General features: G+C 45.5%; 1 protein-coding gene across 1 annotated transcript in view; it reads left to right on the top strand.

The window, feature by feature from the left end:
- The window catches only part of KNG1 (kininogen 1), a 29,381-nt gene extending 12,783 nt beyond the window's left edge, over window positions 1-16,598 (top strand). The window contains exons 3-11 of the mRNA XM_081911090.1: window positions 681-765; window positions 4,137-4,309; window positions 6,051-6,158; window positions 9,595-9,676; window positions 10,626-10,792; window positions 12,690-12,797; window positions 13,247-13,336; window positions 14,776-14,820; window positions 15,299-16,598. Of these exons, the coding sequence (XP_081767216.1) occupies window positions 681-765; window positions 4,137-4,309; window positions 6,051-6,158; window positions 9,595-9,676; window positions 10,626-10,792; window positions 12,690-12,797; window positions 13,247-13,336; window positions 14,776-14,820; window positions 15,299-15,835 (1,395 nt within the window). The 3' untranslated portion in view covers window positions 15,836-16,598. The remainder of the gene's footprint in view (window positions 1-680; window positions 766-4,136; window positions 4,310-6,050; window positions 6,159-9,594; window positions 9,677-10,625; window positions 10,793-12,689; window positions 12,798-13,246; window positions 13,337-14,775; window positions 14,821-15,298) is intronic.
- The last annotated feature ends 590 nt before the right edge of the window (window positions 16,599-17,188 follow it).

The raw sequence follows: 17,188 nt of genomic DNA on the forward strand, positions 1-17,188 counted from the left end.
AAACGTTACATGGAAGAAGAAGAAAAAAATACGAGGCACGACACTTCTGTAAAACAAGAAAATCCTTAATAAAAAAATATTAAAAAATAAAAAAAACAAAATTTTTATTAAATTTTTGAACAAAAAAAACCCAATAACGACTACAACAACAAAGAAAGAAAGAAAAATATACACAAAAACAATATCAATTCCATAAAATGGGATTCTCTGAATCCCGTGACACACACACTCGGTTCCTTAAATTTTTCTTTTTAGCTGCATATCATTTCTACTCCAAATTATTTTCATCTCAAATTTCCTATACTATCTCTATAATTACAAGTGTTCTTAAAATGCTGCCAATGCATTAACCTGTTTACAATACTTTTGCAAATATATAATAAACATTTCCCATTCTTTTTTAAATTTCTTGTCATCTTGATTTCTGAGCTTTCCAGTTAATTTCGCCATTTTAGCATAGTCCATGGTTTGCCAATCTTCTTCGGTCGGGACTGCTTCCCTTTGTGTCAAGTTTCTATCCTGCCCTTCTTCCCAAAGAATCTCAGGCCTGCATTTCTCAGAATTTTGCATTTCTTCAAATTATGCAGTACAATTCTAGCAGTAACTAACAGCATAACTATCAGAGAAGAGGAATTTTATGTCTGGTAAACACTAATCGTTGTCCTTCTCACTCCTTGTAGGACTCCGGCGAGTGTAAAGCTGAAGTTCACATCGATGACTCCGCCGAACATTCCAACGTTTTGCAGAAATGCACTAACATTACTGGTAGGCGGTACTTTTAAGTTAGCACACAGTAGGCTGACCGAATAGGAAAATAGTGACTAGGAATGGGCAGAAGAATGGTCCATGTTGATAATTGCAAAGCAATGCTCCCCAGGAAAAGATGAAAGCCCCAAGCTTGGTTTTATTTTGTTGTTGTTGGGTCGTTTAGTCGTGTCCGGCTCTTCGTGACCCCATGGACCAGAGCACGCCAGGCACTCCTGTCTTCCACTGCCTCCCGCGGTTTGGTCAGACTCATGTTTGTAGCTTTGAAGACACTATCCAACCATCTCGTCCTCTGTGGTCCCCTTCTCCTTGTGCCCTCCATCTTTCCCAACATCAGGGTCTTTTTCCAGGGAGTCTCCTTTTCTCATGAGGTGGCCAAAGTATTGGAGCCTCAGCTTCAGGATCTGTCCTTCCAGTGAGCACTCAGGGCTGATTTCCTTCAGAATGGATAAGTTTGATCTTCTTGCAGTCCATGGGACTCTCAAGAGTCTCCTCCAGCACCATAATTCAAAAGCATCAATTCTTCGGCGATCAGGCTTCTTTATGGTCCAGCTCTCACTTCCATACATCACTACTGGGAAAACCATAGCTTTAACTATAGGGACCTTTGTCGGCAAGGCGATGTCTCTGCTTTTTAGATGCTATTTACTTAAATTAAAAGGAGCCCATTTCGTGATGGGTTACTTTAGTACATGTGGAGCAAGAGAGAACTTGAGAAATGGGCCACAAGGAGATATTCAACCAATAGGTCCGTGTATTTGAAGGGGTTTGTGTGTCTATGAATATATTTGAGACATATATGCTACCAGTACTTACCATGAAGCAGAAGGAACCCTGGCTAAGACCCCTATTAATATTTCCCAGCATGTACATATTTCATTTAGATTTATGGTTTATTGAGGTAATTAAGAAACAAGGCTAGGAACTGAATGTCAGGCTGGCAGGACTGAACAACTGAGGAAGAAGCCTACCAAATTCTCAGATGGACACATGTGAGGGGACAGTGCCCAGACCTGAAGGATCAAAGCCCATCGGATGTGTATGAGGCCTGAGGATTTGCAATACGGTTTGTTAAAGCCATTTAGCACTGAACTTGGAGCTGCAACTCCAGCTTTGTGTGGCAGCGCTGTGGCAAGTTACCGTATTTTTCGCTCTATAAGACGCACCAGACCACAAGACGCACCTAGTTTTTGGTGGAGGAAAACAAGAAAAAAAAATTCTGAATCTCAGAAGCCAGAACAGCAAGAGGGATCGCTGCGCAGTGAAAGCAGCAATCCCTCTTGCTGTTCTGGCTTCTGTGATAGCTGCGCAGCCTGCATTTGCCCCATAAGACGCACACACATTTCCCCTTACTTTTTAGAAGGGAAAAAGTGAGTCTTATAGAGGAAAAAATACGGTATGTCGTAGCGCCTATGCAAATGCACCCCCAATTGCTGAGAACCTGAACTGTTTGCAGGCACCTTAGCTAAGCCCCTTTCTGCGAAAGGCTGGCTGGCTTTATTTTTCCCTACCAGCAAGTCTTCAACTTCATTCTCAAACACATTTATAAGGCAATGGTGACACCTAGTTGTCACTGTTAAATGGTAGCTGTATGTGTTCTGCAGGGACACTTTCTGGCCCCTTTGTGAAAGCTGAAATCTACATGAGCTGTGCACCGCCGGAAAATACAGCTCTGATTCCGAAGTCTGGGAAAGTTCCCCGTTGTATCTGAAGAAACATGGAAACTAGAAGTACCCTCCAAATCTATTGAATAAGATTTGCTATGTTCAGGGTGCCTTGTCAATCACAGGAGCCAATTCCTAGGGACCATAGGGGCTTCAGCTCCCACAATAAAATATTTGAGGGGGCTGCCTCCCCAAGTTTTGGGACATTTCCATTCAAAGGGGGGTGCATTGTGTCATGGGTCCCCACAATATTTTATTCAAGCAACTGCTCTATTCCATACTTAAAAATGGAAATCGTAATGCTGGTGGTCAGCAAAAGAAGTTTAAAGACTGTCTCAAGGCAAATCTTTAAAAAAAATGTAGTATAAACACTGATGACTGGGAAACACTGGCCTGAGAGAGCTCCATTTGGAGAACAGCCTTTACCAAAGGTGTCGTGGGCTTTGAAGACACTCAAACTCAGAACGCAAGGGAGAAGCATGCTAAGAGGAAGGCACGCTTGGCAAATCCACACCGTGATCAACTCCTGCTGGGGAACCAATGTCCACACTGTGGAAGGATGTGTGGATCCAGAATTGGCCTCCAGAGTCACTTACGAACTCATTGTTAAAACCATGTTTATGGAAGACAATCTTACTCAGCTACGAGTGATCGCCAAAGAAGAAGAGTAGTATTTCTTTTCCCTTGCCTCCTATAGGAGCCCAATGCGGCAGAATAACAAAACAGCAAACAAAATGAAACAAAAGCAGTGTTTTCACATGCTCCTTTTGTTCCGCAGGACTATAGCTGTCCTGTACAAAGGGGTCCTTCTGACTGGTGTTCTATGGCAGCTGTATTATGCAGCATGTTCCTGATTCATTAATACAGTAATACATTAATGGTCGGTTGATTCTGCATCGTTAGTTTTTATGCTATGCTTCCTGAAAGCTACCACACTCCGGCTGTCGGGAGGCACTACAGTGGTACCTCAGGTTACAGGTGCTTCAGGTTACATACGCTTCAGGTTACAGACTCCGCTAACCCAGAACTATTACCTCGGGTTAAGAACTTTGCTTCAGGATGAGAACAGAAATTGTGTGGCGGCAGTGAAGCAGCAGCAGGAGGCCCCATTAGCTAAAGTGGTGCATCAGGGTAAGAACAGTTTCAGGTTAAGAACTGACCTCCGGAACAAATTAAGTTCTTAACCCGAGGTACCACTGTATAGCGCAACAAACTCAGGGCAAAGCCAGAAAGTTTGCAATATGAAATGTCACGGGATTTCAGCAGTACGTTGTAGGATGTGCACCGATTGCAAGTTAAACATTGACTGGATGTTAAGGAGTTTGCCCACCCCTAAGGCTTTGCAGGTGCAAAAGTGGGGTGACATATGACCACTGAGATACCATCATGAGCACAAATAATCATGAACGTGCAATAAAAGGGAGTTTTGGAGGGGCCCTACATTTTGGATAAGTGGGCTCTCGCTTCTATTTAAATTTTGATTAAAAGCACCCACAATTAGACTGGGACCACGGCACTGAGGGAAGAGGGTTGAACGTTTTTCTTAATGTTGTTCATCTACTGTGAATGTCTTACCTCAACCACTATTCCCCCCAGGAAATTTCTTTCTTTCTGCATTGTACCAGTTTGTGCACTGGGCAGTGGAGCTGGAGCTTTGCAGCTTACCGAAGCTGGCATAGTGCTGTTCTTGTTTTGTTTGTTCTTCAGTCCCAGACAAGGTGACCAGGGCGCATGCCGGGTGCCTAGGCTGCTGGCAATCCATATCCACCAAGATTTTGGAGTTGCTGCCCATTTTGAGACACGCCATACAGCTACATAACAACCAGAGCGGAATGCCAAACCTTTTTGAAGCTGGAGAGATAGTGAAAGCCCAGCGTCAGGTTTGTATATGTCTGGGGTGGGGGGAACCTAATGTCATGTGCTCCTTGGCATCATCTGGGTCTCCATACGCTGGTGTCATGACCTCAGGGTCTGCCTCACCCTCTTCAGGGGATAATAATAATAATAAATTTTAAATTTATATCCTGCCCATCTGGCTGGGTTTCGCCAGCCATTGTGGGCAGCTTACAACATATACAGTCGTACCTTGGTTTTTGAACAGCTTAGTTCTCTAATGTTTTGGCTCCCGAATGCCGCAAAACCGGAAGTGACTGTTTTGGTTTTTGAACGTTCATTTGGAAGCCTGACGGGGCTTCCGCAGCTTCTGATTGGTTGCAGGAGCTTCATGCAGCTAATCAGAAGCCACGCTTTGGTTTCCAAATGTCTTGGAAGTTGAACAGACTTCCAGAATGGATTCTGTTTGACTTCCAATGTATGACTGTGTGTGTGTGTGTGTGTGTGTGTGTGTGTGTGTGCGTGTGTGTGTGTGACATAACATCAATCATTAAAAACAAAATACCCTATACAAGCAACAGACCAATAAATCAATAGAAACCAATTACAATAATAACAACAATAGTGATAATAATAGTAGACTGTTTACAGTTATACCCAAATTAAAGTAACCGCCAACCTCAACTACCGTATTGTTCGCTCCATAGAACACACTTTTTCCTTCTTAAAAACGAAGGGGGGATGTCTGTGTGTCCTATGGAGCAAATGCAGGGGGGAGGCAGGCAGGAAAAGCCCCTAAGAGCTGCACACAAGCTTCGCGAGGGAGAAGGGACCGCCGCTCCCCAACCTGTTCTGGGTGCTGGGGTTGGGGGAAGCTCGGGTTTACCCTGCCCCCAGCCCCGCAAGCTCCAGGAGTGGAGGCAAGGCTACAGGCAACCTTGCCGCCGCTCCCAGACCTGTTCTGGTGGCTGAGTTCCCCCCGCGCTCCGAGGGCTTGCAGATAGCAGCCTGAAGCCTGGGGAGCGCAGTGCCAACTCCCGCTGTGCTCCCCGGGCTTCGGAGCGTGCCCCCAGCCCCACAAGCTCCAGGAGCGGCGGCAAGGCTGCGCACAACCTTGCCACTGCTCCCAGACCTGTTCTGAGGGCTGGGGTCGGGGGAAGCTCGGGCTTCCCCTACCCCAGCCCCGTGGCTAAAAACGAAGCCATGACAGCGAGCGGGATCCATCCCGCTCACAGTCTTGGCTTCTGCCAAAACCGTGTGCAGCCTCTCCCAGCTGGAGAGGTTGCACGCGGCTAAAGAGGAAGCCAAGACGGCCAGCGGGATGGATCCCACTAGCTGTCTTGGCTTTTTTGCTCTTTGGGGCTGGTGGGGGGGGGATTTTCTTTAATTCACCCCCTAAAAACTAGGTGCGCCCTATGGTCCGGTGCGCCCTATGGAGCCAAAAATACGGTAAACATTTAACCAACACCAACCCGACAAAAATGAAACAGAGGAGCCAAAATTAGAACATTTTTAAACATTTTAGCTAGTTTCCCCAACCCAAGATTTGTTCCAGCAAGACTGTGGACTTGGAGGAAAAACAATGGGAGGAGTGGGAATTGCCCACAGAGCCACCCCCAATGGTCCTCACTGCGTCAGAAGGTCCAGCATGGGAAGAGACGTTCACTTCCCCAGCCCCTTGTGACTTTGAGAACTCCAGCCCAGAAGCTCAGCAGAACCTCCATCTCCCTTGAGCTGTAGGGGAACTTTTGTGAGTCATTTACAACCTCGCCTAAACGTTTCTTCCAGGTGGTGGCTGGATGGAAGTATAATTTTGAGTATTTGGCCAGAGAGACAAATTGTTCCAAGGCTGAATTTACAGATTTGACTGCAGAATGCAAAGCTCTTCCTCAAGGCGTAAGTGAACCTCTCTGTTTATTCTGGAATAAAGAAGGGTTCCAGAATTTTGTGCAAAAAACACCTCAAAATGTTAGAATCACCAAACGTACATGAACCAATGGGTGAATGAACCATACAAGTTGGACATATTAGCATTTTTGAAAATTGCATACAATGTGCATATTTGATTTACACAGAATTTGGGAAATAAGTCTGAAGGAGGACAAAGACAGATGGAATTGTATGCAACCAACAGAAAAAATATAGAGTGCATAGAAATGTGATAGGATTTGATGTACCTGAGGTTGCCCTCCATCCCTAACCTCATTCTCAACCTTTGTAATGTATGATGGAGATTGTGAACAGAATCTCCAGGCAGACAGAGAAGACAAACCAGGGAAAGGTTTCTTTTTCTTTTCTTAAACCAAACCTAGGGATGAAGGGAAAACTCAATTCAGCTGGTATTTCTTTTATTAATTAATTTATTGTTTTATTAATTAATTTTTTTATACCGCTCTTTATCTGTATATCTCTGTGAAGTTCACAACATTTAAAGGCGAACTTACCAAATTAGCACTTTCCGAAGCAATACGCGCACCAAAACACAGTCGTATACTGAAATTAACACTTCTCTGAATTTTGCAAAGCAATTCTCCAGTCAAGAGATGTATACAAAAATGCAGTGCATTTTTTCTTTTAAAAAAAATGTTTAGGGGTAGTCTCATTTTGACTCAAGAAAATCACCATTTCATAGTTCAAATCGGGAAAAATCAATATAGGAAATGGACAAAAGTACGAAGATTCACAAAATGTTTAGGGGTATGCGTACCCCTGTGTGTCCCCCTCCCCCCAGAAAAAGCACTGCAAAAATGCATATACTGGGGTAAAAGAGTGCATATAAATGTATGTATTTGTGAAAATAGCATACAAAAGCACATTACACATGGGGAAATTGCTTTGCAGAAATGTATATATTAGGAGACATTCTTTGCAAAAATGTGCACACTGGAAGAAATTAGCAGTAAGATGCTGTTAAATTTTCATGAGAACGTAAACATTATTTTTAAAAAAAGATTTCAATACTGTTTGCACCTGCAAAAGTTTCAGGGTGGACATACTGTTTTGTTTCTAATCCATACATGTCCCATAGCTTCCTGCTGAAGTCCTGTATCTTTTCAGACCACAAGTCTTCTGGTTTCCCCCTCCCCCCGGGTTTTGTTGTGCTATACTACAAATATTGCCCCTCCAGACTGCAATATTGCAGTAACGTTAGGCTAGCATCCCCAGTGGTGTAGCGTGGGTTGTCAGCACCCGGGGCAAGGCAAGTAATTTGCGAGTGCGAGCACGCCCCCCCCCGATGTTGTGCCCGGTGCGGCCGCCCCCCCCTGCACCCCCCACACTACGCCACTGAGCATCCCTGAACAAGTAATAAAGCAGAATGATGTGTGGACGCTTCGGTATAAATCCACCTTTAACGCATTATTATTGTGTCAGTGACGTGTTGCAGAACGCACCTGCAAAAACAACACCAGCCTGGTGGGATCCCGGGGCTGAAACAACATCCTAGCAAAAGTGGGAACTAAAGTCCTGTCTAGCTCCTAGACGGTAGCTTCCTCCGGGGATGTTTGGCTGGGCAGCCAAAAGCACTTCAGGAAACAGCAGTCTAATTCATTCTGTTTCTTCTCTTGGCCAAGAGAGCTGTGCTGGAAGAGTTGCCAAAAGAAATAAAAAGATTAAGACAGCAACCAATTTAACTCCAGGCAAATATTTCCATAAAAAGGAAGTTGTTAAATGATCCTCTAAAGCATATATATCTGCAATGCAGTTCAGAGGAGGGATGTTTCGAGTGGAGATATATATATATATATATTCCAGCCAGGAACTTCCTAGCTACTGCATTGTTAGAGAAGTCTCTGAGTTAGAAAGAACAGCTGATTTGCTTGTTCTTGCTCTGCGATTCTGCCTCCTAATTCCCCCATCAGTGGTCCAGGCCAGATTACAGGGGATCGGGGGAATGTGAATCAGGAACTTTGTTTGGAGACCCTGCAAAACAGGCGTGGGGAACTGCAGCTCACCAGACTACAACTCCCATCATCCCTGTCCATCAGCCAGGATGGCTGCAGCTCATGGAAGCTGGAGTCCGACAACTGCTGGAGGTTCTCAGGTTCTCCACTGCTGGAGTAGACGAGAAAGAGGAATACATAGGAAGAGCTGTTAGCCATGAGAGCTAATTGTAACCCTAACTCCTATCATAATGAAAGCATGGTACTGTTCTCGCCCCAACAGCTATGGCCATTGCCTTCCCAACTTTCTTAAGGAACTGCCCAGCTGAACTTAAGCCTCGAGGGAAGCAATGGACATCAAAAAACCTCTGAAACAGAAACAAGGTCATGAGAGGGTAGGAGAGGGTATATTAATTGCAATTCATCCCTCCATGTGTGTGAGTCGAATATACACTGAGCAGATCTTAAAGTCCCACCCTTGGCAGAAAAATGGAATTAAGTGCCTCTGCTCACCTTCTAAACTATGGGTTACTATTTGACTACAAGAACTCAAGGGACACGGGTGGCGCTGTGGGTTAAACCACAGAGCCTAGGACTTGCCGATCAAAATGTTGGTGGTTCGAATCCCTGAAATGGGGTGAGCTCCCGTTGCTCGGTCCCTGCTCATGCCAACCTAGCAGTTAGAAAGCACATCAAAGTGCAAGCAGATAAATAGGTACTGCTCGGGCGGGAAGGTAAATGGCATTTCCATGCACTGTTCTGGTTTGCCAGAAGTGGCTTAGTCATGCTGGCCACATGACCCAGAAGCTGTACGCCGGCTCCCTCGGCCAATAAAGCGAGATGAGCCCAGAGTCGGCCACGACTGGAATTAACAGTCAGGCGTCCCTTTACCTTTACAAGAACTGAGCTTAATACTAATGAAATTTCATCAGTAATTTAGTGCCCGTTTCTCCTCATGTACATAGTTTTGTATGCAATATTACCTTATTTTTACAAACCAATTTCCCCCTAATTTAATGCAATTTTGTGTGTTATTCTTTGTAATATATCTATTTTAATCACACTTAGCCCTAGTATATGCAGCTTTGTGCGTGTTGCTTGTCGGGAGAACTGCATTGCAAAATTCAAAGAAGTGTGAATTTTGAAGGCGGTGTTTTGGTTCATGTGCTGTTTCAGACACTGCAAATTTGGGAGGGTGAACCAAATCGAATTTCTCTTCCATCCCTGCTGCCCTATAGGAATGGGAATGGGGGGGGGAGGTGTGGTATGTCCTTAACATCTGGGGATTCCCTTTCTCCTTTTCCAATTCAACTAAGAGGACCACATCAGGACATCAAAAAAAGAAGAGCAAAGCTTGAGATGTAGCGGCCAGCACACAGCATTTGCTTTTATTTTTGGGGTTCAATGACCACTTCACCTTGTCTTCATTTTGCTTTCTGTCCCCCTTCCAGCACATAGCTAGTTGTGTAGTTGATGCCGTTGTGGACTTGAAAGGGAAGCTTGTACATGCTGAACAGAAGTGCATCCTTCGAGGTTTGTAACTGCAGCATTATAAAAAAAAATTGGAGGGGGGGTGAAGTTAGTATTCATCATCTCTACGTGGGGGCAAAAAAGGTAGGGCACTTTTTGGTTCTGTTTGGGTCACAGTGCTGTGTCACACAGAGCTTGGCATTAATTCCTATGGGCCAAAGAGACAAGTGAGAAACAGACCGGAGGACAGAACACAGGCTCAGCTTACTTAGGACAATGCGGAGATGGGAGACCAAAGCGTAGCCTCTTCGCCGTAGCTATGGCAGCAGCGCCCATGCCCACTGTCAGGGGAGTGCCATCGGGACTGGCGAGGGAGGCAGGGGGATACAGGGAGCCTCCGACGCTTCTGAGGAGCAGCCACTTGTCAAGCGGTGGGGAAAGTCAGTAGAACGGAGGGGGAAGGGGATAGCCAGGCGAGGGGAGGGCTCAAAGATGCTACTGAGAGCCCCAGCACCTCACCTAGCCCGGCTGGCCAGCAGGCAGACACGCCGTTTCCGTCACCCAGCTTACGCAGAGGGGTGAAACGTAAGGAGGGGAGGTGGCGATTTGGGGTGTCTAAGTTCTTATGTTGGGGGAGAAACCGGAAGGGGCCACTCCCGGAATCTGCAAGCGACTAGGACAGACAAGAACTTTGTGTTTCTGCACTGTATATAGTTTGCACCAAATAAAACCTGTAAAAGACAGGTCTGAGTCCTGCCTGGTTACTCGCGAGCAACCACCACCAGCGCCTGACACCCACATAGGCCTTCTATAGATTCCTCTGGGCTTCCTCACCTCTCCCCACAGAAATTAGGCTTGAAAGAAGCATTCTGTGGTAACCAATAGAATGTGGTCGTGGCATGTGCTCAGTCGCAATGCATGCATGGTGCCTGCAGCGAGGTCTCCGTTTTGAAAATTATTTGATTTTGATGAAATCTAACGTGTTTTACTTAGTTTGTTCGTTTACTTACAGAAAAGGAAAAATTTTCTGGCGCTGTTTGTCCTGGTTGCCCTCAACGTATTCCAACAGACAGCCCAGAACTGAAGGAGCCACTGGCGGTTACCCTGGAGAAATACAACTCGCAATGTGGTGGCGATTTCTATTACAAAATTGAAAACATTACAGAAGCTTCAAGCCAGGTCTGGACTCTGTTGCTACCCTTATATTTCAATGTAATGTTTTAAGAAAATTGACTCAAACTGGGATGAACTGTTCAGTCTGTCTCGAGAGACAATGGAATGTGCCTCAGGGGGTGAAGTCAAACCGCTGGGGAATCACAGCGCCTGCTGTGGCTGCAGAGACTGATGACTCGTAACCGCTGCCCCCTGTGTTGTTTTTGCTGTGTTATCAGCACCAAATTGGCAGTGTGTATGGAGGCCCTGGGCTGCCCAAAGACCCCACCTCTCAACTTCCAAGACCCCCTTCTCAGCCTCGCTGGTGTGGTCTAAATGAAAACAGAGCAATCCATTTGGCACCAGCTTGGCTGCGGGAGTTGCAGGAAGGAGACAGTGTACAAGACACCATCCAAACACCTTAGGGACTCTACTCAATTTGTGTAGGGTTTACGCCATGGGTAGGCAAACTAAGGCCCGGGGGCCACATCTGGCCCAATCACTTTCTAATTCTGGCCCATGGACGGTCCAGGAATCAGTGTGTTTTTAAGTGAGTAGAATGTGTCCTTTTATTTAAGATGCATCTCTGGGTTTTTGTAGGGCATAGGAATTAGTTCATTTCCCCCCAAAATATAGTCCTGCGCCCCCCCCCAAGGTCTGAGGGACAGTGGACCAGCCCCTTCCTGAAAAGGTTTGCTGGCCCCTGGTTTATTCCTTAGCCTTTTCTTCTCCCAAATATATTCTGCAAGGCAGAGGAGATTTAGAGTCAGAGTTTTCCCACTAGAAGGGCTACCTTCCCAGGTTGATGAGCCCCACCTGTCCCTTATGGGAACATAGAAAGCTGCCTTTTACTGAATCAGGCCAACGATTCATCAGCTCAGTGGTGTCCACACTGGCTGGCAGTGGCTCCCCAGGGTTTAAGGCAAGGGATAACCTGAGCCCTACCTGGAGACGTCGGGGATGAAACCTTGGACCTTCTGCATGCAAAACAGGCAACCCATCACACTGAGCTGCAGCCCTTCCCCAAAATTCAGACTTTCCCATACTGGGAGTCAAACCTGGGCCACTTGGGTGAAAACTGTGGGAATGTTCAGGGATGCAATTTAGCAGAGCAACTTTCCCCTTTTTTAAACTTGCACAGCAGATGTGTTTGCTCAGGCTCGCTAAAGCCTCTAAAATACATTTTCCTTTTTGGTAATTCCCCATTTAGTCCCTCGTAAAAAGATAGACACGACACAGTCTTCTTTAAAAGTATAAAAAGAGTTTACTCACACATTCTGTTCACAATTGAATCACAGAAGGCAGACTTAAGTTAGAAAAGTAATATACACCTGGAAACTATCCCATAAGGAGAGGGCTCCTTTGTCCATTCTTGGCTGCACGCCAAGAGAGCATCTTAGGCAAAGCAGATGTTGCTTCTTCGACAAATGTGGTCAGAGAGAGAGAGAGATGGCTGACCAAGTGAGGTCACACCCACCTCTAGTCACATGCAGAGGAAGTCTGTCCCAGCCAAGGAGAAACAGGAAGTTCCGACTGGCTGGTCCAGACACCCCTTTTTATGTCCACTCTAGGAATGTTGTACTTGACTGCTCTTGTGTTTCACATCCCACAAAAATCAGGATTCCTACCTGCTAGACCACATGAGAATATATACATTAAGCCAGATGGGATAGTAATTTTCATGCAAGACATGCCCCTACTGCTCAACCCTTTCTGTGCAAAAGTCCTGACTTGGGTTTTGAGGCTGCGCTTGAACAGCGTGAAGGCTTCACTTCCAACATGAGCTGCGTGCCATCTCCATGCTATCCTGCCAACCTCCATGCTGTTTTTAAATTTAACAATACTAAGCATTCACAGTGTGCTCTACAACATCCATTCCCCTTTACTCGTGCTTCTCCTGGTCATCTTTCTCCTTAAATTTCAGGTTGTCGCTGGAATAATGTACCGAGTTCACTTTCAAATTAAGGAGACAAATTGCTCTAAGCAAATTGTCCCGAAATTGAATGATGATTGTCAGACTACAGAAGACAGTGTAAGTTACTGGGAGAGGTTCTAAGATGAATATTTTATTTCAATCCACTAAATAAATCTAAAATTTGGATGCGGGTGGGAATATTGCAGATCCATGTGGTTATTTGTATTCTTACTTTTTGAGAAGTCCATTCCTGATTCACTTTGATTTAAACTTCTTTAGTTCCCTGGTTAGACCTGAATGCTAGGTAATATTTAATTCAGTTAAGATTTCTTGCCTTAATTTGTGTTTGGTTGTGGTCTTAATAAATTTTATTCCTCTTCACATGAAAACCCAGCACAACTGTTTATAAACGAAAAGGGTCTTTTTTATATAAAAAAAAATACAGATAAGAAAATGCCACAAGCTTTCACAATAGCATTCCCAGCTATAATAATTTGCCAGGGTTTGTATTTCATTATAACCTTTGACTAGAGCTGTGCCATTGCTCTGTCTTGTTTTGGCTGCAGAAACTGTTATACTGCTATGCATCTATTTATGAGAGACCCTGGACGTCAGAAATCCAGCCCAAATTGAAATGTGGTGAGGAACCTCAGGAGGTATGAAAATCCATATTGTTACAAAATCACCCCCACTCTGCCAAGCGGTAGCAAAAGTCCAGGGGGTTCCAGACACTCATCCAGGGTCTGTGTTCCTTTGGAGAATTGAGACACAGAAGAGACTGTCATAGCTTTAAGAAATGTGGTTTATTCACTTATTTACAGCTTCTGTTTGCACGGAGGGAGTCCAGATCTTGCAGCATGGTCATTTCAAGAGGGGCTTGTTCCCCATAGCAGTGCAGCCTTGGACTCCAAGGCATCTGTCCCAGCCAGCCTTCAGCCAGCCAGCCCAAGATGGATCCCAGTCTTTCTTCTCCCCCTTCTTCCCAGCACACTTTGCTAAAGACTCTCTTTCCCTGTCACCTCACATCTAGTTATCCTGGCAGCCTTCTGTCTGCCCCGGCCCAAGATTCCTCTTAGACGGGCCATCAACCCATTTTGTCATATGAATACCTCTATCCCAGGTGATAAGAGTTTTAAGATGAGGTACTGCTGTTTTTAATATTGAATTTTATATTGCTGTAACCTCTCCTTAGAGGAAGAGCAGGTAAGAAATTGAAATAATAACGAGCCAGATAAACTTGGAACAGTCTTGTCCAGTGATATCTAGAAGGCATCTGGTTGGAGTACAACTCTCGTCATTGCAGACCGCTGATGTTGCTGATGGGAGTTGGGGGTCCAACACTATCCAAAAGACATCAAAGTGCAGAAAACTGGCTTGAAGGTTTGGTGTGGTTTGGTACAGACTGGAGAGGGACAAGGACCCACTTCCCATGCTAGTTCTTCTAGTCTTTAGAGCTCCAGTGAGAGCCAGTGTGGTGTAGTGGTTAAGAGTGGTGGACTCATAATCTGGTGAACCGGGTTCGCGTCTCCGCTCCTCCACATGCAGCTGCTGGGTGACCTTGGGCCAGTCACACTTCTCTGAAGTCTCTCAGCCCCACTCACCTCACAGAGTGTTTGTTGTGAGGGAGGAAGGGAAAGGAGATTGTTAGCCGCTTTGAGACTCCTTCAGGTAGTGATAAAGTGGGATATCAAATCCAAACTCCTCCTCCTCTCCTTCTTCTTCTTCTTCTTCTTCTTCTTCTTCTTCTTCTTCTTCTTCTTCCTCTTCCAGTCAAGATGTTGATTGCATTTGGCCTATAAGACTTAATGCTCTTAGCCCAATGTACAGTGGTACCTCGGGTTACAGGCACTTCAGGTTACAGACGCTTCAGGTTACAAGACTCCATTAACCCAGAAATAGTACCCCGGGTTAAGAACTTTGCTTCAGGATGAGAATAGAACTCACGTGGCAGCGACAGCAGGAGGCCCCATTAGCTAAAGTGGTGCTTCAGGTTAAGAACGGTTTCAGGCTAAGAATGAACCACCGGAACGAATTAAGTACGTGACCAGAGATACCGCTGTATCTGAGAGACTTGCTTTTCTGTGTGCCATTGTAGGAAACAGAAGAAAGCCAGCCCTTGAAGAAACCAGTCATGATGCAGGTACAGGAAACACAATAATGGGGGGGGGTATGCTTTAGCAGTTTTGGAGCCGCCCCTAGAGTCTAATCACTCTGAGCACATCTGTTGCTGCAACCTCATAATTTTAATAGTCATCGTGACTTCTCCCATAGAATACTTGGATTTGCAGTTTAGTGAGGATTCTAATAGAAATCCTGAACTTCCCCTCATAGAACTGCAGCTCAGTAGATCCCTGTCTGGGCTGAGGGAATGGCTTTTAAACCAGTTTTAAGCCTGAAGTGGAGCTATGCCCTCAAAGATCAGAACAACTTCCAGAAAGTTCATTATTGGGGCTTGTGGGGGGTGGTCCTGGATTTAGCATGGTCCGAGTTTCCAATTTACATTTCACTGTATTTTAAGAGTTAAGTCTAATTCTTGTCTGTTATTATGCAATCTTGACTTCCGGGATGTGTTGGTCTGTTTTAAGCACCTAATTAAATACACTGTGATGGCTTTTCAGCTTATGAGGAGACCTCCAGGTTACACCCCATTCCGAAGTGCTGCTCTAGCCCTCATCACAGGAACAAGTGGAGATGAACCAAGTGGGGCTTGTAACCTAGGCTTTGGCAGCAATCATGGCCACAGCCACAAACACGGCCACAGCCACAAATACGTCCTTAAAAAGCCCAAAAGCAAGCCGAAAAACAAGTCTTCTGAAGAATCTGATGAAGACAAAACTACACTTACACCAGCTGCTGAAATCCCAGAACAGCTACCTACTTTAGATGTGCTTCAACAAGAGGAAGTTGAGACACCACAAGACATCAATGGATCTCCACCTTCTTTGTTTGAACCTCTACCGGATCTGACAGAACCACCAGCTCCTAAGTGTCCAGGGAAACCGTGGAAACCCATTATAGCCCTTCAGGAACCTAGTCGGGACTTCACACTCGAAGATCTTTTACCTCCCTCTGTGGACACCGCTGAACCGATCGAAACAACATCAGCTCCCAACCCGTCAATCTCCCTTGATTTTGATCTCACAGATGCTCTGTAACCAGTTTATTATTTCTTCAGGAATTCATGAAATCCCACAGCAGTTGAAGTGGGAAAGTGACTGGGATTTTAAGGCTGCGTGCAAACATAACACTGAAACAGGAGTTGCGGCAAATTGTTTTCCCACACGGCAAGCCTGCCCCCCCCTTTTGCAATGCAATTGGCAGGTGTGCAACCCCGAAATTTAAACGTTGAGTCAGCAACCTTGCCTCTCACATGCTTTTATTTTGTTTTGTTTTTCGAATTATTTATTTCAGCATTTGTCCTCTTCCTCCTTTTCTTACACTGGGACGAAAAAGCAAAATTTAAGAGTTACCAAAGTGTTCCAAGGACATGGGGGTGGTAGGTTCAGTATATCACAGGCAACCTGCCAATCTGCAATGTATACATGGCTCCTATAACAAATTCTCAGAACTAGTTGCCTCTGTACCGATCCCTGGAAAGAATCATATGTTTGAACAGAATGTCCTAATTGCACTTTTCGAGCAACCTCGCTACACCAATAGTGTTATGTTTGTCTGCAGCCTTGTTAGCCAGTAATTTTCTGAATGAATTCCAAGCATGATCTAGCATATTGCACCTGATTATTTCCCACTCCCGCCCCGACTCAGTTGAAATCAGTAGAATGTTCCAGCTTTGAAACAGTAAGGATGAAAGCAATGTAGGCTACTTTGTCTGTTACTCTAATGCAAAGTACATTTGGTGATTGAGCTGCGCTCTCTTCCCTGGCTATTGCAAATAATAAAGCAAGCATTGAAAAAGCACTCAAGTACTAAATATACTTTGTTGGCAACGAACCGGGAAGGTCTTTGAAGGCTTGGCCAGAGAAACTCAGTTTTCCCAAATGCCTCTGGACCTCAAACTCAGAGTTAAAGCAAAATTTAAAAAGTGATAAACCTCGCTAAATTTAGGCACCCCCTACTTCATGAACCTGGGGGACGCAGGTGGCGCTGTGGGTTAAAGCCTCAGCGCCTAGGACTTGCCGATCGAAAGGTCAGCGGTTCGAATCCCTGCGGCGGGGTGCGCTCCCGCTGCTCGGTCCCAGCGCCTGCCAACCTAGCAGTTCGAATGCACCTCCGGGTGCAAGTAGATAAATAGGGACCGCTTACCAGCGGGAAGGTAAACGGCGTTTCCGTGTGCGGCTCTGGCTCGCCAGAGCAGCGATGTCACGCTGGCCACGTGACCCGGAAGTGTCTCCGGACAGCGCTGGCCCCTGGCCTCTTGAGTGAGATGGGCGCACAACCCCAGAGTCTGTCAAGACTGGCCCGTACGGGCAGGGGTACCTTTACCTTTACCCTTTTACTTCATGAACCACAGCAGCAGAAATCTTGAATTTTTCAAAAATAGGTTGGTT

The sequence above is a fragment of the Podarcis melisellensis genome (genome assembly GCF_964234715.1).
Source record: "Podarcis melisellensis genome assembly, chromosome: 5".
NCBI lineage: Eukaryota > Metazoa > Chordata > Lepidosauria > Squamata > Lacertidae > Podarcis > Podarcis melisellensis.